The sequence below is a fragment of the Rhinoraja longicauda genome, chromosome 30 (assembly GCF_053455715.1).
Source record: "Rhinoraja longicauda isolate Sanriku21f chromosome 30, sRhiLon1.1, whole genome shotgun sequence".
In the NCBI taxonomy this organism is placed as follows: domain Eukaryota; kingdom Metazoa; phylum Chordata; class Chondrichthyes; order Rajiformes; family Arhynchobatidae; genus Rhinoraja; species Rhinoraja longicauda.
The window spans coordinates 4,121,979-4,140,643 of record NC_135982.1 but is presented as its reverse complement, the minus strand read 5'-3'; the positions used below and the strand labels follow the sequence as shown (position 1 = coordinate 4,140,643).

At 45.0% G+C, this 18,665-nt stretch overlaps 2 protein-coding genes across 2 annotated transcripts in view; one reads left to right on the top strand and one right to left on the bottom strand.

Annotated features, from left to right (window-relative positions):
- LOC144608194 (tumor necrosis factor receptor superfamily member 5-like) overlaps nt 1–1,699 on the top strand; it is a 94,063-nt gene extending 92,364 nt beyond the window's left edge. The window contains exon 7 of the mRNA XM_078425735.1: nt 1,484–1,699. Coding sequence (XP_078281861.1) covers nt 1,484–1,502 — 19 coding nt within the window. The 3' untranslated portion in view covers nt 1,503–1,699. The remainder of the gene's footprint in view (nt 1–1,483) is intronic.
- A 2,463-nt stretch (nt 1,700–4,162) lies between these two features.
- espn (espin) overlaps nt 4,163–18,665 on the bottom strand; it is a 182,887-nt gene continuing 168,384 nt past the window's right edge. The window contains exon 12 of the mRNA XM_078425730.1: nt 4,163–5,983. Coding sequence (XP_078281856.1) covers nt 4,163–5,983 — 1,821 coding nt within the window. The remainder of the gene's footprint in view (nt 5,984–18,665) is intronic.

Sequence of the window (18,665 nt, the reverse complement as noted above, 5' to 3'; positions counted from 1 at the left end):
TACTCATTTCACAAATAAAGTATATTTGAAACAAATAGTTTATTTTATATCAATGCAATTTTTATATTCCTTTCAGCGTCCACTGGTTGGTGACCTGCACCACTAAACCTCCACTGCCATTGCATGGGTTGCATAGAAGGGATCCCACCTGTCCTGCATTTCACACGGGCAGCTAGATCACATGGCCTGGCCCATTTGTGGGTTCATTAGAATGTCAAGAGACTTCACCAAACCATTCATATCAAATTTCAATAAATACTTAATTAGAACAGTAGTTTTCCTTGAAAAGAAGTTAGATGTTCTAGTATTTTAAAAAGTAACATTAAATTCGCACTGGGTGTACGATACAGTTATACCATGAGGCCATCTAAGCAATAAGACACATACTTTCACCAGAAAGGGGATTCTGCAAAGTCAGATGCTTTGAAAAACCAGGTGGTGATACATCTAATCAAAATGTGGCCCCAGCCTTAGTGTTATGAACTTTACCTGTAGTATCAAATCCATCACCAATAATAGAAGAAAACCAAGCTAAGAAGTGTCTGCTGTTTGACTACTGGAAAAGCAGTCAAACATGCAATAAACACGAGCTCGGCATTTCTCAAGTCTGGAATGCAAGAGGGAAGTCCGATAACTATTTCCTCACTATCCGGGTTTAAGAATGCTACACAGAAGGGACGGATCGTGAGTGGACAGAGAGGTCTTTGGATGGTGAGTGAAAGAGTCCTCAATCTCACGTAACATGTGCGGCAGGTCAAGTGTGTCACGAGACAACCATTTAACATCAGTGATCAAAGCAGAATGGTGTTCTACCTCAGTTTTGAAGCTCTTTCAGCTAACACCAGAGACTGCAACAACATAGGGGCAGAAATGGCCAAGGAACAGAAGACAGGGGGATTGTTTTTTTTAGATAAATAGTGGAGATCCTTAACGTTCTGTTGCAGAACCCACTGCAAGAGCTGAAACAGAGCACAGCATGGAAATGTGTAGCGAGGAAAATATTTGTAGGATTTGGAAAGGTTGAGAAGTAATTGAGTCATTTACTGTAGAAAGTCTTATCCAGGTACCTGTCTACATGTTTCTTAAACGTTGCAATAGTACCTGCCTCAACTACTTCCTCCGGCAACTCGTTCTATACACCCACCACCATTTGTGTAAGGGTTCTATACACCCACCACCCTTTCCCCCTCACCTTAAACCTATGTCCTAGTGTGAGGAGAAACAATAGACATCAATAAACAATAAGCAAGAAACAATAAACATCAGTCTGAAGAAGGGTCTCGACCCGAAACGTCACCCATTCCTTCTCTCCTGAGATGCTGCCTGACCTGCTGAGTTACTCCAGCATTTTGTGAATAAATACCTTCGATTTGTACCAGCATCTGCAGTTATTTTCTTACATCAACAATAGACTGGTTCTGTCAATTCTGATCCTCCTCCCACTAATTTCACTGAGACATTATCTCTGTTTCTCTCTCCACAGATACTGCCTGACCCTGTGAATGTTTTTGATTTCATTTCTTCCACTGCCGTCTCTCAGGAACAACATGCTGTGGTTTATTTCTACACAAGGGGTGACCTGACTCACAATCTGCCTGGATTCAGCACAAAATGGCGGCGCTGCCCTAGCAGCTGCGGCTCACCTGCGGTCCATTTGTCTTTGTGTTTTTGTTGTTTTTTTGTCTTAATTGTAGTTGTGATGTGGTGTTTTTGTGTTTGTGCACTATGTGTGTATGTGGGGGGGGAGGGGGGAACTGTAACATTGTAAATATGTGTCCCTTCCGAACGGAGACCCGACCTTTGTTTTCTGGGCCGTGTCTCCGTTCCAGCTGCGGCCTACCATCGGCCCAACTCCTGGAGCTGTCGGCCTCCAGGGCTCCGGTTCGCAGAGCCCGCGGATCGGACTTACCATCACCGGAGCCGGCCGTCTTCGGAGGCTGCGGGAGCGGCTGCGACTCGCCTTAGGCTCGGGCCGCGTGGATGCCGACATCGGGAGCTCCGGCAGCGGCAGCGGGTTCGCCCGCCCTGGATCGCGGGGCTTGGGTCGAGGACATTTCACCGTCCGGCGCGGCCTAAGATAGGCCGCGGGATATTTCTCTGCTGGGCGGGGGCTTCAATGTCGGGAGCCACGACCGCCCCGACGTGCAGCAACAGTGGCAGCAGCAGCGTGTTCGCCCGCCCCGGATCGGACTTATCATCGGCGGAGCCGGCCGTCTTCGGAGGCTGCGGGAGCGGCTGCGACGCGACGCGCCTTGGGCTTGGCCCGCTGTGGACCGTCCGGTGCGGCCTGCAACCACAACAACCTGACTGCGGGCGAGGACAGCAGGAGAAGGGAAAGACATTGTGGCCTTCCATCACAGTGAGGAGAGAGAGGACTGGAGGAGACTCACTGTGATGGATGTTTCTTTGATGGATGTTTCTTTTTTTTGTGTGTTTTTGGGGTTGGGTAATTTGAATGCCTATTTAATGCTTTTATTGTTGGACTGTGTTTTTGGGGGTTTGGGGGTTGTGTAATTTGAATGCCTATTTAATGCTTTTATTGTTGGACTGTGTTTTGGGGTTTTTTTGGGGTTGTGTAATTTTAATGCTTATTTAATGCTTTTATTGTTGGACTGTGGGTGACTGAATTTCGTCCAATATTGGATGACAAATAAAGCTATCTTGAATCTTGAATCTTGAATCTTGAATCTTGAATCTTGAAAGTGCATGGAATCGACTCTCCACTCTCTTCAACAGGCCATCTCATTGGATGCCAACCCAACATCCAAAGGACACAAGTCTGTTCTCTGCACTTTAACCCTATCTGGAACATAGTTCCCTAATTGACCAGAAACTGTAATGTAACACAATAATGCGCTTTTTTACTATTTCTCGAAGTAACGAATCTGGTTTCAAAATAAGACAGGAATAAATAACTCAGCAAAATTTTGTTTCAGACCACATCTAGTTACGCGTTCACACACAAAACACAACCAAAGAGAGGAAGGCAGGCCAAGAAACAGTTTGATAGTTCACTGTGGCCAGCTCACGGAGAAAATTATTGAGCTAAACCGGGGAATTAGCTGGAATAGTGTTGGATTAGAAGACCTGCAAAACTAGTTTCCCCGAGAAATTCTCACCAAACCAAGTTTTGTGAACATCTTAAGGTGAGCTTCGGCATGTTAAAACCTCTCTCAATTACAGGGGCTTTGTACAACTTCAGTGAATATAAACCTGGGTATTTTACCTCTGGGTAGTTTATCCACACTATGACAATCTAAATATATACATTTCAATTAGTGTCTGAAAGTGGAGATAAAAACCAGTGTGTGATGTTTTTACCTGGGGGGGAATAGTCTTATAATAAGTGGTTGGCCATTCAGGAGCAAGAGAAGACATTTCCTGAGCCAGATAGCAGAGAGTCTTTGAGTTGCAGAAGCTTGGTTAGCTGAGTAAGTTCAAGAAAGAATTTGGTCGATGTTTGGACAGCAAGAGTTGATGAGTGATGACAGCATGGTGGAACTGATGGAAAAGATCAGCTATGATGTGATTAGTTTAGTTTAATTTATTGTCATGTGTACTGAGGTAGAGTAGAGCTTTTTGTTGCGTGCTAACCTGCCAGCGGAAAGACTATACATGATTGCAATCAAGCCGTCCACAGTGTACAGATACATGATAAAGGGAATACGTTTAGTGCATAATATCGTTGTGCAAAGTCTGATTAAAGATAGTCCAAGGGTCTTCAATGATGTAGATAGTAGATTAGGAACTCTCTCTGGTTATTGATAGGATGGTTCAATTGTCCGATAACAGCTGGGAAGAAACTGTCCCTGCATCTGGGGGTGTGCGTTTCACACTTCTGTACCTCTTGCCTGATGGGAGAGGGGAATAGATGGAGTGACCAGGTTGTGCATGGTTAAATGGTGGAGCAGTCATGAGGAGCTGAATGGACTTAGCCTGCTTCTGTTAACTCTGCCCATCTTGGTCAGCAAGGGAAAGTTGGGCCGAAGGGCCTGCTTCCGTGCTGTAACATTCTGCCTATGTTCAAACTGGTTTTAGCTCATCTACAAACCTTCCTCTAGCATTTCTACCACAGTATCTAATCTCCCTTTCTTGAAAATTAGTTATCCTTTACGTTCCCAAGTGAGCTGCTGGATTCAAACCAAGAGCACCAATACATCATTTAAATATCGAACAACTCTGCTTCCTTCTCCTTCCAGAATGAAAAACTTCGATCAATGTATCGACATATCTCTTTGTTGAAGAATTCTCCAAGTTCAGAGATGAGCTGAGTTGAATCTTTTCTAGCTTTGGCTCTTTCCAACTGTTCATCTCCAGTATTGTCACTGACTGGGAAACTGTTTGAGTTGCTCATAAAAGACTCCTGTCGTGATACGTCTGTCATCTTCGTCACTGTCTGTATGTTCTGGGATGTCGCGTTGTGCTCGTGAGTGCTATCTACGACGACTCGATCTCCAAAGAACTGCTGCTTAATATCTTCGAATCCATCACTCCAATCTCGTTTTCCAGACTCGATCTCTTCCATGACGACTCTGTGAAACGCTCGAATTAGGTCCCATCGGTGGCTTCCCAGACGGTCAAACATCTCGTAGCAAAGGATGTGCCGAAACTTGCGCTCGGCCCGGCTCATATTCATTTCCAGCAACTGGAAGTAGCCAAGCATGAAGAGGTCCAGGCTCAGGCTGTCGTAGTCAGCTGGAGCACCATTAACATGAGGGAGAAAATGCTCAGGCCAATATATTATATGATGCCGGCTCAATCGTCTGATTTGTCGGGCTGGAACCTGGGAGATTATTGTCCTCCAGTGGCCAATAAGTTTGCCGACCACTTGCCTCTGTTTCATGAAATAGAGAAGCCGATCGTCATCACTCCTGCCTCTCATTATTTCGGACTGCAACTCCGACGTGTTATACAGAAGGCCGCCGTGGTGATGAATGTCTTCAAAATCTTCCGTGAGAGCATCGGCAATATTTGACCTAGTTTGGTTTTGCCTGGAAGATTCCACAAATGTCCACTTTTTCCAGTGTTCGAGGAAGAGGAAGACGATACGTTCCTTCCTCATGTCTATGTACTGTTGCACATAACTGAGGTCTGTCTGGACTGGTAGGCTTCTGGTCAGGAGGTCGGGACTAAACAACGTCTCATCATCCACAGTTAAACACTGGTCCACATCATTCCTGCAGATATCACTTGAGTACAGTAATGGCATATGCGTTGGGACAATTAGTGGTTCGACCACCATCTCTGACCCATGCTTGCCTTGATATCGTTGTTGCACTCTGAGATCTGACTCGCTGCTTTTAGATGCATTGGTACCAATATTACGGGATTCTTCACGAACAGTTTCTACACCTTGAGGTCCAACCGGCAAAGACCTCTTTCTTTTGTAAACCTTGTGTTGTGTATCGTCGGTCATTCTCGATTGCAGTTGTAGCTCGTAGTTTGCCTTGATGTTTTTGACCGACACGCCACATTGCAGGATTTCTTTCTGAGCCTCCTCCCTGGTGGAGCTGAACGACTGCGATCTTCCTACGTTGACATTTGCCTCTTTGCCTGGAGAAACCTTTGCTGGCTCAGCCGCTGCCCCCTTGTGTTGGTCACGCGAAGGCAACAGGTCAAAGATGTCTATCTCCTTCCCTCCCAGAGTGGCCAGAAGGATGGCCATGCTTTTGAGCAGGGTGGAGATCTTGTTGCACCAGGCGGGTAGATCTTCTGCCTGGCCATGGACCTGCTTGGGGTTGACGGTGAAATGGTCATGGGCCAAGGCTGTGGACACGGGCAGCAGCTGCTGAAGCTCTAGCTCCAGTTGCTCTAGTTCCGTCTCCACTTTCTGCACCTTGTGCATGACTTGGAGGTTTTCAATTTGCTTTTCTATACGGATGATATCGTCCTCCGTCATCAGCTCTCCAAACGGTCCCAATATAGCATTGTGAACCTGGGAGTACCTCCACCCCTCAGGCTGGTAATAGTTACTGTTGTAAAACTGCCTCGGGAGAAAACACAGAGCAAAAATAACTCCTGAGCAAATGGGACACCTACTTTCCACTGATAATTCTTCACAGGGTTAGTGGTGCAATAGGATTATATAACATGCATCTGATCTTAGCGATGCATGGTCTAATACAAGAGAATTGAATTAAATACAACTTTTTCAACATTATTTTTCAACAATTTACAGAAGTCAACTTATTAATCTTTGTACAGAGGGAATTGTTTTTAATGGACTGTAATCAGGGTTTTTTTAAATTCCCTTTGAGTTAATATTCTATCAGCACAAACGATGATGCTCAATTGGTGATAAATTTTGCCATTAAAATGGGTCTTTGCACCACTCACCATTTAAAACCATTTAAAGTTGCAGTGCCCATTCAGTATTCCTACACTGATGCACAAACAAAATGTAATGTTTTAACTGAATTAAAAATTGGTATGTTATAAATTTAGCAAACTAGTTCATGGAACGCCAACAGCTGAATGAAATGCATTCAAATGATGTCATGTGTAAGATAGCCCTGTTCTAGGAGGTAAATTCTAACATACATGTCTTTTTAACACAATGCAGTTTGGCTAATGACACTTTAAGGCTTTCCTTGTGCTACCAGGTAGCAACAAATTGGTAAATTCTACAGTTGTCATTCCACAGAAAATCATTCAGTGCTACTCTCCATCACAATAGCCCTGAGAACTACCTTTCAGAAAAGGATGGCTTTCTACAACTGCAAAGATATACAATGATGGAACACAATCGTTGGAATGGAGTGTACAGGTCTGTGAAGATTCAGAGGCTGAATTATAGGTTGTAAATCGAGTTCGGGACCGTCCCTAAACCTCTCAATCAACAGTTCCTTCACCCAGTCTATTCACTTAATAGAACTTCCAACCAAAGTTTTCTGGACTGCATGCCCGATAAAGGGTTGCAGTGGCAGTGCCTTACAAAGTGTGACGGTTGCTTCTCATGCACATTGGGAAGCCCACACTCCCACTGCAGGTTTACCTGTGACAATTCACATTGGCCTGAGAGAAGCAAACTGGACAATAAGGCAGGAGGCAGAGAATCCGCCACTAGCTTGAGGTTACATTAGATGTAAAACTAACTCATGCAGAAACCCAGAAAACTAACTCAACAAAACCCAGAACTCCAGGGTACATAAGTTAGTAACACAGCAGATCTATGTTTCTGACCCATTGTCCTGAAATGCTCAAGAAAATTGATGTTTCCAATGGAGTAAGATCAGGATATCCACCCACAGAGTTATTAATGGGAAGTTTAGTTTAGTTTAGAGATAGAAACATAGAAACATAGAAAATAGGTGCAGGAGTAGGCCATTCGGCCCTTCGAGCTGCACCGCCATTCAATATGATCATGGCTGATCATCCAGCTCAGTAACCTGTATCAGCCTTCTCTCCATACCCCCTGATCCCTTTAGCCACAAGGGCCACATCTAACTCCCTCTTAAATATAGCAAATGAACTGGCCTCAACTACCTTCTGTGGCAGAGAATTCCACAGACTCACCACTCTCTGTGTGAAGAAATGTTTTCTCATCTCGGTCCTAAAAGACTTCCCCCTTATCCTTAAGCTGTGACCCCTGGTTCTGGACTCCCCCAACATCGGGAACAATCTTCCCGCATCTAGCCTCTCCAACCCCTTAAGAATTTCATATGTTTCAATAAGATCCCCCCTCAGTCTTCTAAATTCCAGCGAGTACAAGCCCAGTCTATCCAGTCTTTCTTCATATGAAAGTCCTGCCATCCCAGGGATCAATCTGGGCACAGGCCGTTCACCCACAGAGTCCACGCTGACCAGCGAGAGACCACTCTGCACACTATTTCTATCTGACACATTAACCTACAAACCTGCACGTCTTTGGAATGTGGGAGGAAACCTGAGCACCCAGAGAAAACCCACGTGGTTACAGGGAGAACGTACAAACTCCGTACGGACAGCACCCCTATTGGGGATTGAACCCAGGTCGCTGGCGTTATAAGGCAGCAACTCTACCGCTGCACCACTGTGCCACCCAGTTAAATCATAAAAGTAAAATATCGTGTGGGTATTTGCAACTAAAAACTTTTATGGCCTCGTGATATTTTCAAAGCAAACCCCACGATATTGTAGAAACAATATTACCTGACAGGCCTTACCCTGCTCCTCCTCTCTTCCAGCTTTCTTTCCCTCACCCTCCACAATCAGTCTGACGAAGGATCACCTACCCAAGTTCTCCAGAGATGCTGACTGACCCACTGAGTTACTCCAGCACTTAGTGTCGACCCACTGCATTGTAACTTCATGCTTTCCCTCTTCTCCACTCCAAGTGAATCTGTGTAGTTTGTGAATCTTCTGTCTGGACACTTAATAGTTTGTTTTAAAATGCCAGTTTAGTCACCATTTTGGTTTACAACAATTTTTTCAGTGCATTATTTGATTCCACTAGTGCCATATTTCGTGGGGTTTAATAATGGGAACACATAATAATAAATCACAGGTCGGAAAGTCATGTGTACCACAATATAAAATGGATTCTGCAGCTTCAGTTCGACAACACTCCAAACCACACACCAAACCATCAAACTCATGCAATGCAATACACACACACACACACACACACACACACACACACACACACACACACACACACACACACACACACACACACACACATGTATTGAAAAAACAGATCAAGAAAACAATTGCTTTAGTGTTGTGGCATTGCACCTGGAGCGAGAATGTGAGGTAGACAATGAGCAGCAGTGGAGTGCAACTTGATCTGTACTTTCCCAGAGTCACATCTGATGTTTCTAAGTACCTGCCAAAAGCAATCCCTGCATTTACAATTGCCAGGCTTGACCAAGGAGTCCCCAAGAACTCAAGCTTAATCTTAAATATCATCAGATTCTTATCTCGTTTTCTTTGCACCTGATTGTTTTGGTTGGTATTAAAATATCTGAACAAGTGAGGGAATAATCTGTCCGGCAAATTCTCATGCAATCACAATTGGCAGCCTTGCCCCTTTTATTTTCCGGCCCCTCTCTACAGCAGATGAAGAATTAAATAGAATTTCTGCAGCTTTCCCTGAGATACAAAGTTACGTTTAAGGAGAAAGACCTGCCGAGCCAGGCCTTGCCTGCTGGAAGGGTTTGAGGGAAGTCGTAAGGCGAGGTTATGAGACCATGTATACCAAGATACCACGTTGGGAAATCCACTATTAAATCTTAGTTTAGTTTAGTTTAGTTTAGAGGTACAGTGCGGAAACAGGCCCTTCGGCCCACCAGCGATCCCCGCACAATAACACTATCCTACACCCACGAGGGACAATTTACAATCATACCAAGCCAATTAACCTACAAACCTGTAAGTCTTTGGAGTGTGGGAGGAAACCGGAGATCCTGGAGGAAACCCACGCAGGTCACGGGGAGAACGTACAAAGTCCGTACAGACAGCACCCGTGGTCAGGATCGAACCTGGGTTTCTGGCGCTGTAAGGCAGCAACTCTACCGCTGCGCCACCGTGCCGCCCACAATGATGAAACAAATAAGATTGTTAAGGAGAGTTTAATTATGGCATCTTTTATACACCATGGACTCCTGTTAAAGAAGTTTACCATCTTCACCGGTCTAAAGTCATGAAAACATTCTAATTTAATTATTCCAAACTAGGTTTAGAGTTAGACCACAAGACCATAAGAAATAGGAGCAGAATTAAGCCATTCGGCCCATTGAGTCTGCTAAGCCATTTAATCATGGCTGATCTATTTTTCCCTCTCAACCCCATTCTCCTGCCCGCTCTCAGTAACGTTTGCTGCTCTTAGGTTTAGGTTTATTACAGTCACGTGTCCTGAGGTACAGTGATAGGTTTTGTTTTACATGTTGTCAAATCAGATCAGTTATAACTATACATAAATACAATCAAGTCAAACTCAAATATAGTAGGTAGAGCAAAGCGGAAGATACAGGGTGCAGAATATAGTTTTCAGCTTTGTATCTCAACAGTTCCACAGACAAAGTCCAATGTCCGCAATGGGGTAGAGGTGAATCGGACAGTACCCTAGCTTATGAATTATAAAAACATCATAACATTGTTTACTTAAAAGATCACTAATAAAAAGCTATAATGTAATCAGAGATTTTACCCATTTATTTGATTACTGTAAAAGCAGCAGCTGAAAGACAGAATGCTGTGGTGTTTGTGAGGCTCATCAGCTGGACATTGAATTATAGCACACGGAGACAGGTGAGCTATTCCAGCATGTTCATGCTCTCTGAATATCCTCCTGCTCCACTTACCCCATCTTCCTTCAGTCTCCACAAGTACCATTCCCCTGCCCGTCCCTCTCAAGGACATCAGGAGCACTCATAGGCCATCAGGCCAATTCTAAATGGTCAGAGCAGATCTGATCCTGGTCTAACACCATTGCCAATGTACTCCTCTCATTTCTCTCCCCTGGCCTTATTCCGCTTCCCTTGAATGCAGCCATTCATCTCATCTGGTAACCAAATTTGAAGACTGGCCACTCACAGAATAAGGAAACATCCTCCAAAGCTCCTTGGAAGACACAAAGTATTGGAGTAGCTCGGCAAGGCAGGCAGCACTAAAAGGATAGGTGATGTTTCAGGTTGGGATCTCCTTTGGACGTAAGTCTGAAGAGGGGTCCCGACCCGAAACGGTGCCTCTCCATGTTATGCTGCCTGACCTGCTGAATTACTCCAACACTCCGAGCCTTGTTTTATAAACCAGCATCTGCAGTTCCTTATTTCCAAATTCTCCTATAAGCTCCTTATTGGATTCATTAATGACTACCTCATTGTTATGAGCTGCATTTGTGAACCCCTTCACAAGCAGCAGGGTGCAGATTGCTCCACGTTTTCTGTGAGCAAAGCATGTGAAGCGCGTCGTCTGCCAGCTTCGCAAACTTGGCTCCCTTGAAGTGAGATTTAGAAGTGGAATTCAGGAGGAATGAAATTCCTAAGAGGAAGGAACTGTAGATGGTGGTTTATTCCAAAAATAGACACAAAGTGCTGGAGTAACTCAGCGGGTCAGGTGGCATCTCTGGGGAGCATGGACAGGGGACGTTTCAGGTCACCTCCCCAGGACTACCGACTCCACCCTTCCTGAGGTCATCTGTTGCCGGCCCTGATCTGTTGCCTCACCATCGGTTTACCCTCCCACAACCCCCACCCCTACGTTCAGTGTGAAGAAGAGTTCCGACCCGAAACGTCGCCTATTCCTATTCTCCAGAGATGCTGCCTGACCCGCTGAGGTACTCCAGCATTTTGTGTCAGAAAATAACTGCAGATGCTGGTACAAATCAAAGGTATTTAGGTATCGCAAGCTCGGCGATCGCTTCGCTTAACACCTGCGTTCAGTCCGCCTTAACCAACCTGATCTCCCGGTGGCTGAGCACTTCAACTCCCCCTCCCACTCCCAGTCTGACCTTTCTGTCATGGGCCTCCTCCGGTGCCATAGTGAGGCCCACCGGAAATTGGAGAAACAGCACCTCATATTTCGCCTGGGCAGCTTGCAGCCCACTGGTATGAATATCGACTTCTCTAACTTTAGATAGTTCCTCTGTCCCTCTCTTCCCCTCCCCCTTCCCAGATCTCCCACTGTCTTCCTGTCTCCACCTATATCCTTCCTTTGTCCCGCCCCCCTGACATCAGTCTGAAGAAGGGTCTCGACCCGAAACGTCACCCATTCCTTCTCTCCCGAGATGCTGCCTGACCTGCTGAGTTACTCCAGCATTTGTGAATAAATACCAGCATTTTGTGCCTATGGGTGACAGGTGGATACATGCGAGGAGGATGTTCAATAGGCATGTTGTGAAGCCGGTGAAAGGGGAGGGGGAGGGCGAGGGGAGAAATTGGTGCATGTCAAGAGGGGCACAGGGAAGGGAGGGGGGTGTCAAAGGGAAGAAGGGCCGAGGGGGTTGCAGGTTAGGTACATAAAAAGATCAGCAAGATCCCAAAGATCTCAAGCCTCTTGTGCTTCATGCTATGTCTCCTCTTTATGCTGTCAGTCTTCAGCCTCGCGGGTTACTCCAGCAATCCAGTCCCACTCGATAACTAATATCTGCTGCCCCACCCACTGATCTGCTCAGTATCACCTCTCCCCATTACCACTGTGCACAGCCAAACCAATACCTGCCCAAATGTCACCTGCACTTTCAACCATCCTCCCCAAAGCCCTTGACACGACAAAATCACACAACAACAACATCAAGGGCAATAGCAACAACAACAGCAAGGATTTATATACCTCTTGCAACCTAGTAAATGCTCAAAGGCATCTCACAAGAACGTGACATAAACCACATACTGTGCTACAAGGTCCAGCTTAGTCTGGTTTTGTTTACTTTGGAGATACAGCGTGGAAACAGGCCTTTTGGCCCATTGATCTCGCCGATCATCAATCACCCATTCACACCAATTCCATGTTATCCCACTTTCCCATCCATTCCCTACACACTCGGGGCAACTTATAGCGGCCAATTAACCCACAAATCCGTACGTCTTTACGGTAGAGAGAGAGAGAGAGACAGAGAGACAGAGAGAGAGAGAAAGAGAGACAGAGACAGAGACAGAGACAGAGACAGACAGAGAGAGAGAGAGAGAGAGAGAGAGAGAGAGAGAGAGAGAGAGAGAGAGAGAGAGAGAGAGAGAGAGAGAGAGAGAGAGAGAGAGAGAGAGAGAGGTAGGTAGGTAGAGACAGACAGACAGACAGACAGACAGACAGACAGACAGACAGACAGACAGACAGACAGACAGACAGACAGACAGACAGACAGACAGACAGACAGACAGACAGACAGACAGACAGACAGACAGACAGACAGACAGACAGACAGACAGACAGACAGACAGACAGACAGACAGACAGATAGATAGATAGATAGATAGATAGATAGATAGATAGATAGATAGATAGATAGATAGATAGATAGATAGATAGATAGATAGATAGATAGATAGATAGATAGATAGATAGTCAGACAGACAAGGAACAACCCATTGGCCCACAATGCCAATACATGGTGCCAAGAGTGACTCTTACCTGCTGGCACTTAATCCATGTCCCTCCATTCCATGCAAATCCAAAAGTCTCTTCAAATGGCACTATGGTATCTCCCTCCACCACCATCCCCAGCAGCGTTTTCAAGGCACCCTTCACCCTGTGAAACACTTGCCCCACACATCTATTTAAGTTTTGCTCCTCTCACCTTAAAGCTATGCCCTCCAGTACTTGATATTTGCATCCTGGGAAATATATTCTCAAGGTCTAATGGTCTCTGCCTCTCAGTATTATATACCTCTGTTACATTTCCCCTCAAACTCCAGTGGTCATGAGAAAACAATCCAAGTCTGTCCAACCTCTGCCAGTAGATAATATCCTTTAATCCAGGCATTGTCCTGGTAAACCTCGTCTGCACATCCTTCTTGTAACGGGGTGACCAGAACTGCACACAATGTTATTGGATTTCTGTTTATGTTTCAGATTTCCAACTTTTTTATTTTCAAGGAATGAATTTGCATGTAATCGTTGGAGAATAAAATGGGATCTTTGTTTACATTCAATAATCAGTTTAATCAGCAGGACAATATGTGACTTTCATAAGTATTATCATTATAGTTGGCCAGGGACTGCACCTCCCCCTAACATTCATGCCACACATAGACACACACGGTGGGCTGAACGACCAGTTTCCACACTGTATCACTGAACTACACTAAACTACACCGCACTAATCTGCACGGTGGTGCAGTGGTAGAGTTGCTGCCTTACAGCGTCAGAGACCCGGGTTTGATCCTGACCACAGGTGCTGCCTGTACGGAGTTTGTTCGTTCTCTCCGTGACCGCGTGGATTTTCTTTGGGAGCTCCAGTTTCCTCTCACACTCCAAAGACTTACAGGTTTGTAGGTTAATTGGCTTGGTATGATTGTAAATGGTCCCGAGTCTGTATCGGATAGTGTTAAGGGCCTGTCCAACTTTAGGCGATTTTAAGGCGACCGCCGGCGACTGTCAAAGTCGTAGCAGATCGCCGAACTTTTCTTTTACACGACGACAATGACCACGACAATGCCGAGTCAGGTCGAGATTACACCGTCGTCTGAAACATCGCGAAATTCCCACGCTATCAATGCTTCTCCTGCATCCTGGTTTTCACTGAAATCACTGACAAGTCGGTAAGTACTTGAGAGTTTTGAACTATAACATCTTGTATGGGTTACTTAAAAACCAAGCTTCACTGTAACAAGGAATAAACTGGATTTACTTCCAGTTTACTAATAGCTGTATTCAAAAAAATAATTTAAAAAGTGGTTCAGTGGATTTTTGTGAAAAGTGTGTGGGCATTCTTTGAAAATGTAATATCTGGTTTCTGGGTTGCATATCTGGATTTGGAGCTCACTTTAAATGTAATGGCTGAGGCTAAAAACATCGTGAAAATTCCCACGCTTACCTGACCGTCAAACTATCACCCCCAATCTACCTGTCAAATGTCCTGACAGTAAATAAGTTGGTTAAACACAAGCATTTTATGGTATTTTGAAATGACTTTACTTATATTAATATTATATGCTTCTAAATGTATCTTAAGACAACCTATCAAACCTGGGGACAGCATGCGACAGCGACCGCAATAAGCTACGATGCCTGGCGACAAGCCAGCTGTCGCCGAGAAATTTCAAACCGTTTGATTTCTTGGCAACGCGCCGAGATCCACTACGATCCACTACGATCTTTGGAAGACTCCTCACGATCATGCCTGCGACATCCCGGCCAACGTTCGGCGACAGCCTAGTCGCAGGCACTCGCCTTAAAATCGCCTACGTGGGACAGGCCCTTTAGTGGATTTTTGTGAAAAGTGTGTGGGCATTCTTTGAAAATGCACGGGAGATGCATATCTGGTTTCTGGGTTGCATATCTGGGTTGGGAGCCTACTTTAAATGTAATGGCTGATGGTAAATAAATTGGTTAAACACAAGCATTTTATGGTATTTTGAAATGACTTCACTTATTTTAATATAATGTGCTTCTAAATGCATCTAAGACAACCTATCAAACCTGGGGACAGCAGGGGACAGCGCCCGCAATAAGCAACGATACCTGGCGACAAGCCAGCTGCCGCCGAGAAATTTCACTCCGGATGATTTCTCAGCGACGCGCCGAGATCCACTACGATTCTTGGAAGACTCCTCACGATCATGCCCGCGACATCCCGGCGAACTGTCGGCGACAGCCTAGTCACCGGCAGTCGCCTTAAAATCGTCTAAAGTGGGACAGGCCCTTTAGTGTGTGGCGATTGCTGGATTTGCAGTCTCGGTGAGCCGAAGGACCTGTTTCCGCGCTGTATATCTAAACTAAATTAAACTAAACTGAACTACCCAAGCTAAACATCAGCCCCAGTTCACACCACCCAGTAGCAAGCACTGTGTTTTTCAACACTGACCTCCGAGCGGTCAAAAACAGATGAAAAGGCATTTCATTGGACTGAAGGTGCCAGATCAATGCAAGTTGTTATTGTACCTGAGCGCATTGTTTTTACTTCTGCTGCCAGCGGAATTTTCCACAAAAACATACCTCAGGTGTTACTATTAATTAAACGGAGCAAACACATCAGGACCAGTGCCGGTGGCCAAGCCAGCAGCAGTGTTTACCGACCGGCACTGGCAGCCCACAAACCACCACCAAGGCTGAAGTTGATCACATGGGTAAATCTGTTTCCATCCACACCATTTCATCACTCATGTTGAGTTTAGTTTAGTTTACAGATACAGCATGGTGTCCAACCGAGCCCGTACCGACCATCGAACACCCGTTCACACTGGTTCTATGTTATCCCACTCTCTCAACCACTGCTTACACACTAGGAGCAATTTACAGAGGGACAATTATCCTGTGAGATGCGGGATGTGGGAGGAAACCAGAGCACGGCGAGGTAATCCATGTGGTCGCAGGGAGAATGTGCAAACTCCGCACAGATCGTGCAACAAACAAAGGTTGAATAGCAAAGATCTGCAAGAAATAAATATTGAATTGCGAGGATCGCACCGGGTCTCTGGCACTGCGAGGCAGTAGAAACAAGGAACTGCAGATGCTGGTTTACAAAAAAAAGGTACAAAGTGCTGGAGTAACTCAGGCAGCATCTCTGGAGAACACGGATAGGTGACATTGCTGCCTGACCTACACAGATACTCTCGCACTTTGTGTCCATCTTCGGAATATCCTTTACTCTGAACCCAATTGCATCAATGATCCTTCAGAAGAAGTGAATGCCACCATATCGCTTTGAGGATTAAATTTCTGCTTGGTTCGCACCTTGTCTGTCATAGGTTTAGTATCTTTCCTGACTTGATGTGATTCTTTTGCTGGAACAATGGGGAAAGCATTGGAAAATTTGCAAACAATTTATTTTGCACAGAATAAAAGAAAGGAATTAAAGTAGGATGAACAAGAATGGTGGTTAATGATCAGTAGGAACTCGATGGGCTGAAGGGCCTGCTTCCATGTTGTATCGCTATGATTTTCTCAATGACTCCCCATGAGACAGCCGTTCCTCTCCAGCCCACTCCTTGAATGTATGTATATATTGTAGGAGGATGTGGGGTGATCTTATAGAGGTGTACAAAATCATGAGAGGAATAGATCGGCAGATGCACAGAGTCTCTTGAGCAGAGTCGGTGAATCGAGGACCAGAGGACATAGGTTCAAGGTGAAGGGGAAAAGATTTAATAGGAATCTGAGGGGTAACTTTTCACACAAAGGGTGGTGGGTGTATGGAACATGCTGCCAGAGGGGGTAGTTGAGGCAGGGACGATTCCAACATTTTAGAAACAGTTAGACAGGTACATGGATAGGACAGGTTTGGAGGCATATGGACCAAATGCGGACAGTTGGGACTGGTGTAGCTGGGACATGATGGCCAGTGTGGGCAAGTTCAGTCGAAGGGCCCGTTTCCATACTGTGACTCTATACAACCCAAAACGTTTTGCACTGTTTATAATTTAAGTGTATCTTTAAGAACTGAGTGTACCATGTGATACAATTGACATATTGTTCTACCAGACACCACCATTTAGTTGAGAGTTGCTGCCTTCAATATAGGATGTTGACAGGTCTACCCATGGATCTGCTTACGCATGCAGCAACACAAAAGAACCTAAAGATGCACATTTAATCTCTCTGACAGGAATTTCCACATTAATGCCTTCTAAAGGTACTCCAGCAAACCACTACAATATTTATCTCTTGCAGATCTTGGCTATTCAACCTTTGTTTGTTGCATTCCAACCTCCACACAGAGCTTTAGATTGACGTCAGCACAGACTTTCACCGGCCAACTTTAACTCATTGGCTGAAAGTGAAAAGCCTGTAGATACTGGAATAAAAACAGAAAATGCTGTAACACTCAGCTGTCAAGGCAGCGTTTGGGGAGAGAGGAAGAGAGCTGATGTTAATGTTTCAGGTCGGTGGAATGAAGGTTTTGACATGAAACGTTAACATCTCATTCAAGAGACGCTGCTTGACTTGTTGAATTCTTTCGCATTTTCGATGTTATATTTTAACCTGTTGATTGCCAAGTTTTTTTTCTCGATTGGCCATGACCCGAGTAGAATCGGCGATGGCATTGAACAGGTTTTTGAATGAATGAAAGAACACTTTGTCACCTGTGACAAGTGACAGTGAAATTCTTTGCTTGCATTCCCAAGGTATGCAAATAGTCACCACACAAAGGGTGCCGAAAAAGTTACAAAGTATCTCACGCCGGGTCCTCCTTGGTTCCTCAATGCGGGCAAGTTGGAAGTGTTGAACTTTGGGGGGTCAAATGTAGGGGGAAAGTATACAGTCAATGGCAGGGCCCGTTAACTGTACTGAGGTACAGAGGGACTTGGGGTCCAGGTCCAAACTCCCTGAAGGTAGTAACAAAAGCAGATAGAGTGGTAAAGAAGGCAAATAGCCTGCGAGTAACTTTGGTTAGGCTACATTTGAAGTACAGTACACAGTTCTGGTCACTTCATTACAGGAAGAATGTGGATGCTTCGTAGAAGGTACAGGATGCTGCCTGGTTTAGAGGGTATTGGTTCCAAGGAATGGTTAGGCAAACTTGGACTGGCCTGATAGAAATGTATTAAATTATGAGAGGCAGAGATAGAGTAGACGGTGAGAATCTTTTCCCCAGGTGGAATGGTCAAATACTAGAGGGAATAGCTTTACGGTCAGATGGGGAAAATGTAAAGCATAAATAAGGAGCAGGTGTTTTTACTCAGCGCGTGGTGGATACCTGGAACGGGCTGGAGATACAACAGTGGCATTTAAGTGGCTGTTAGATAGGTGCATGGATCTGCAGGGGATGGAGGGATATGAATCACGTACAGGCAGAAAGAATGAGTTCAATTTGGCATCATGTTCCACAGACATGTAGGTTGAAGACTACATTGTGTGTTACTGTTCGGTGCTCTTTTATGTGTTTATCACACCATGTAGTCAATATTGAATCAGGTTTGTTATCACCGGTTTCACAGCAAGAAATCACAATTACTAATCGCAAGTAATTCCATTTAATTTGTAAAACCCTGCCCTTTAAATGATGATGTGTTTGCTTCCCCAGTTCCGGTAGACATTGCCTTACATTTCGTTAGATTAAACAACATGACTGTTCCTTAGACTAACTC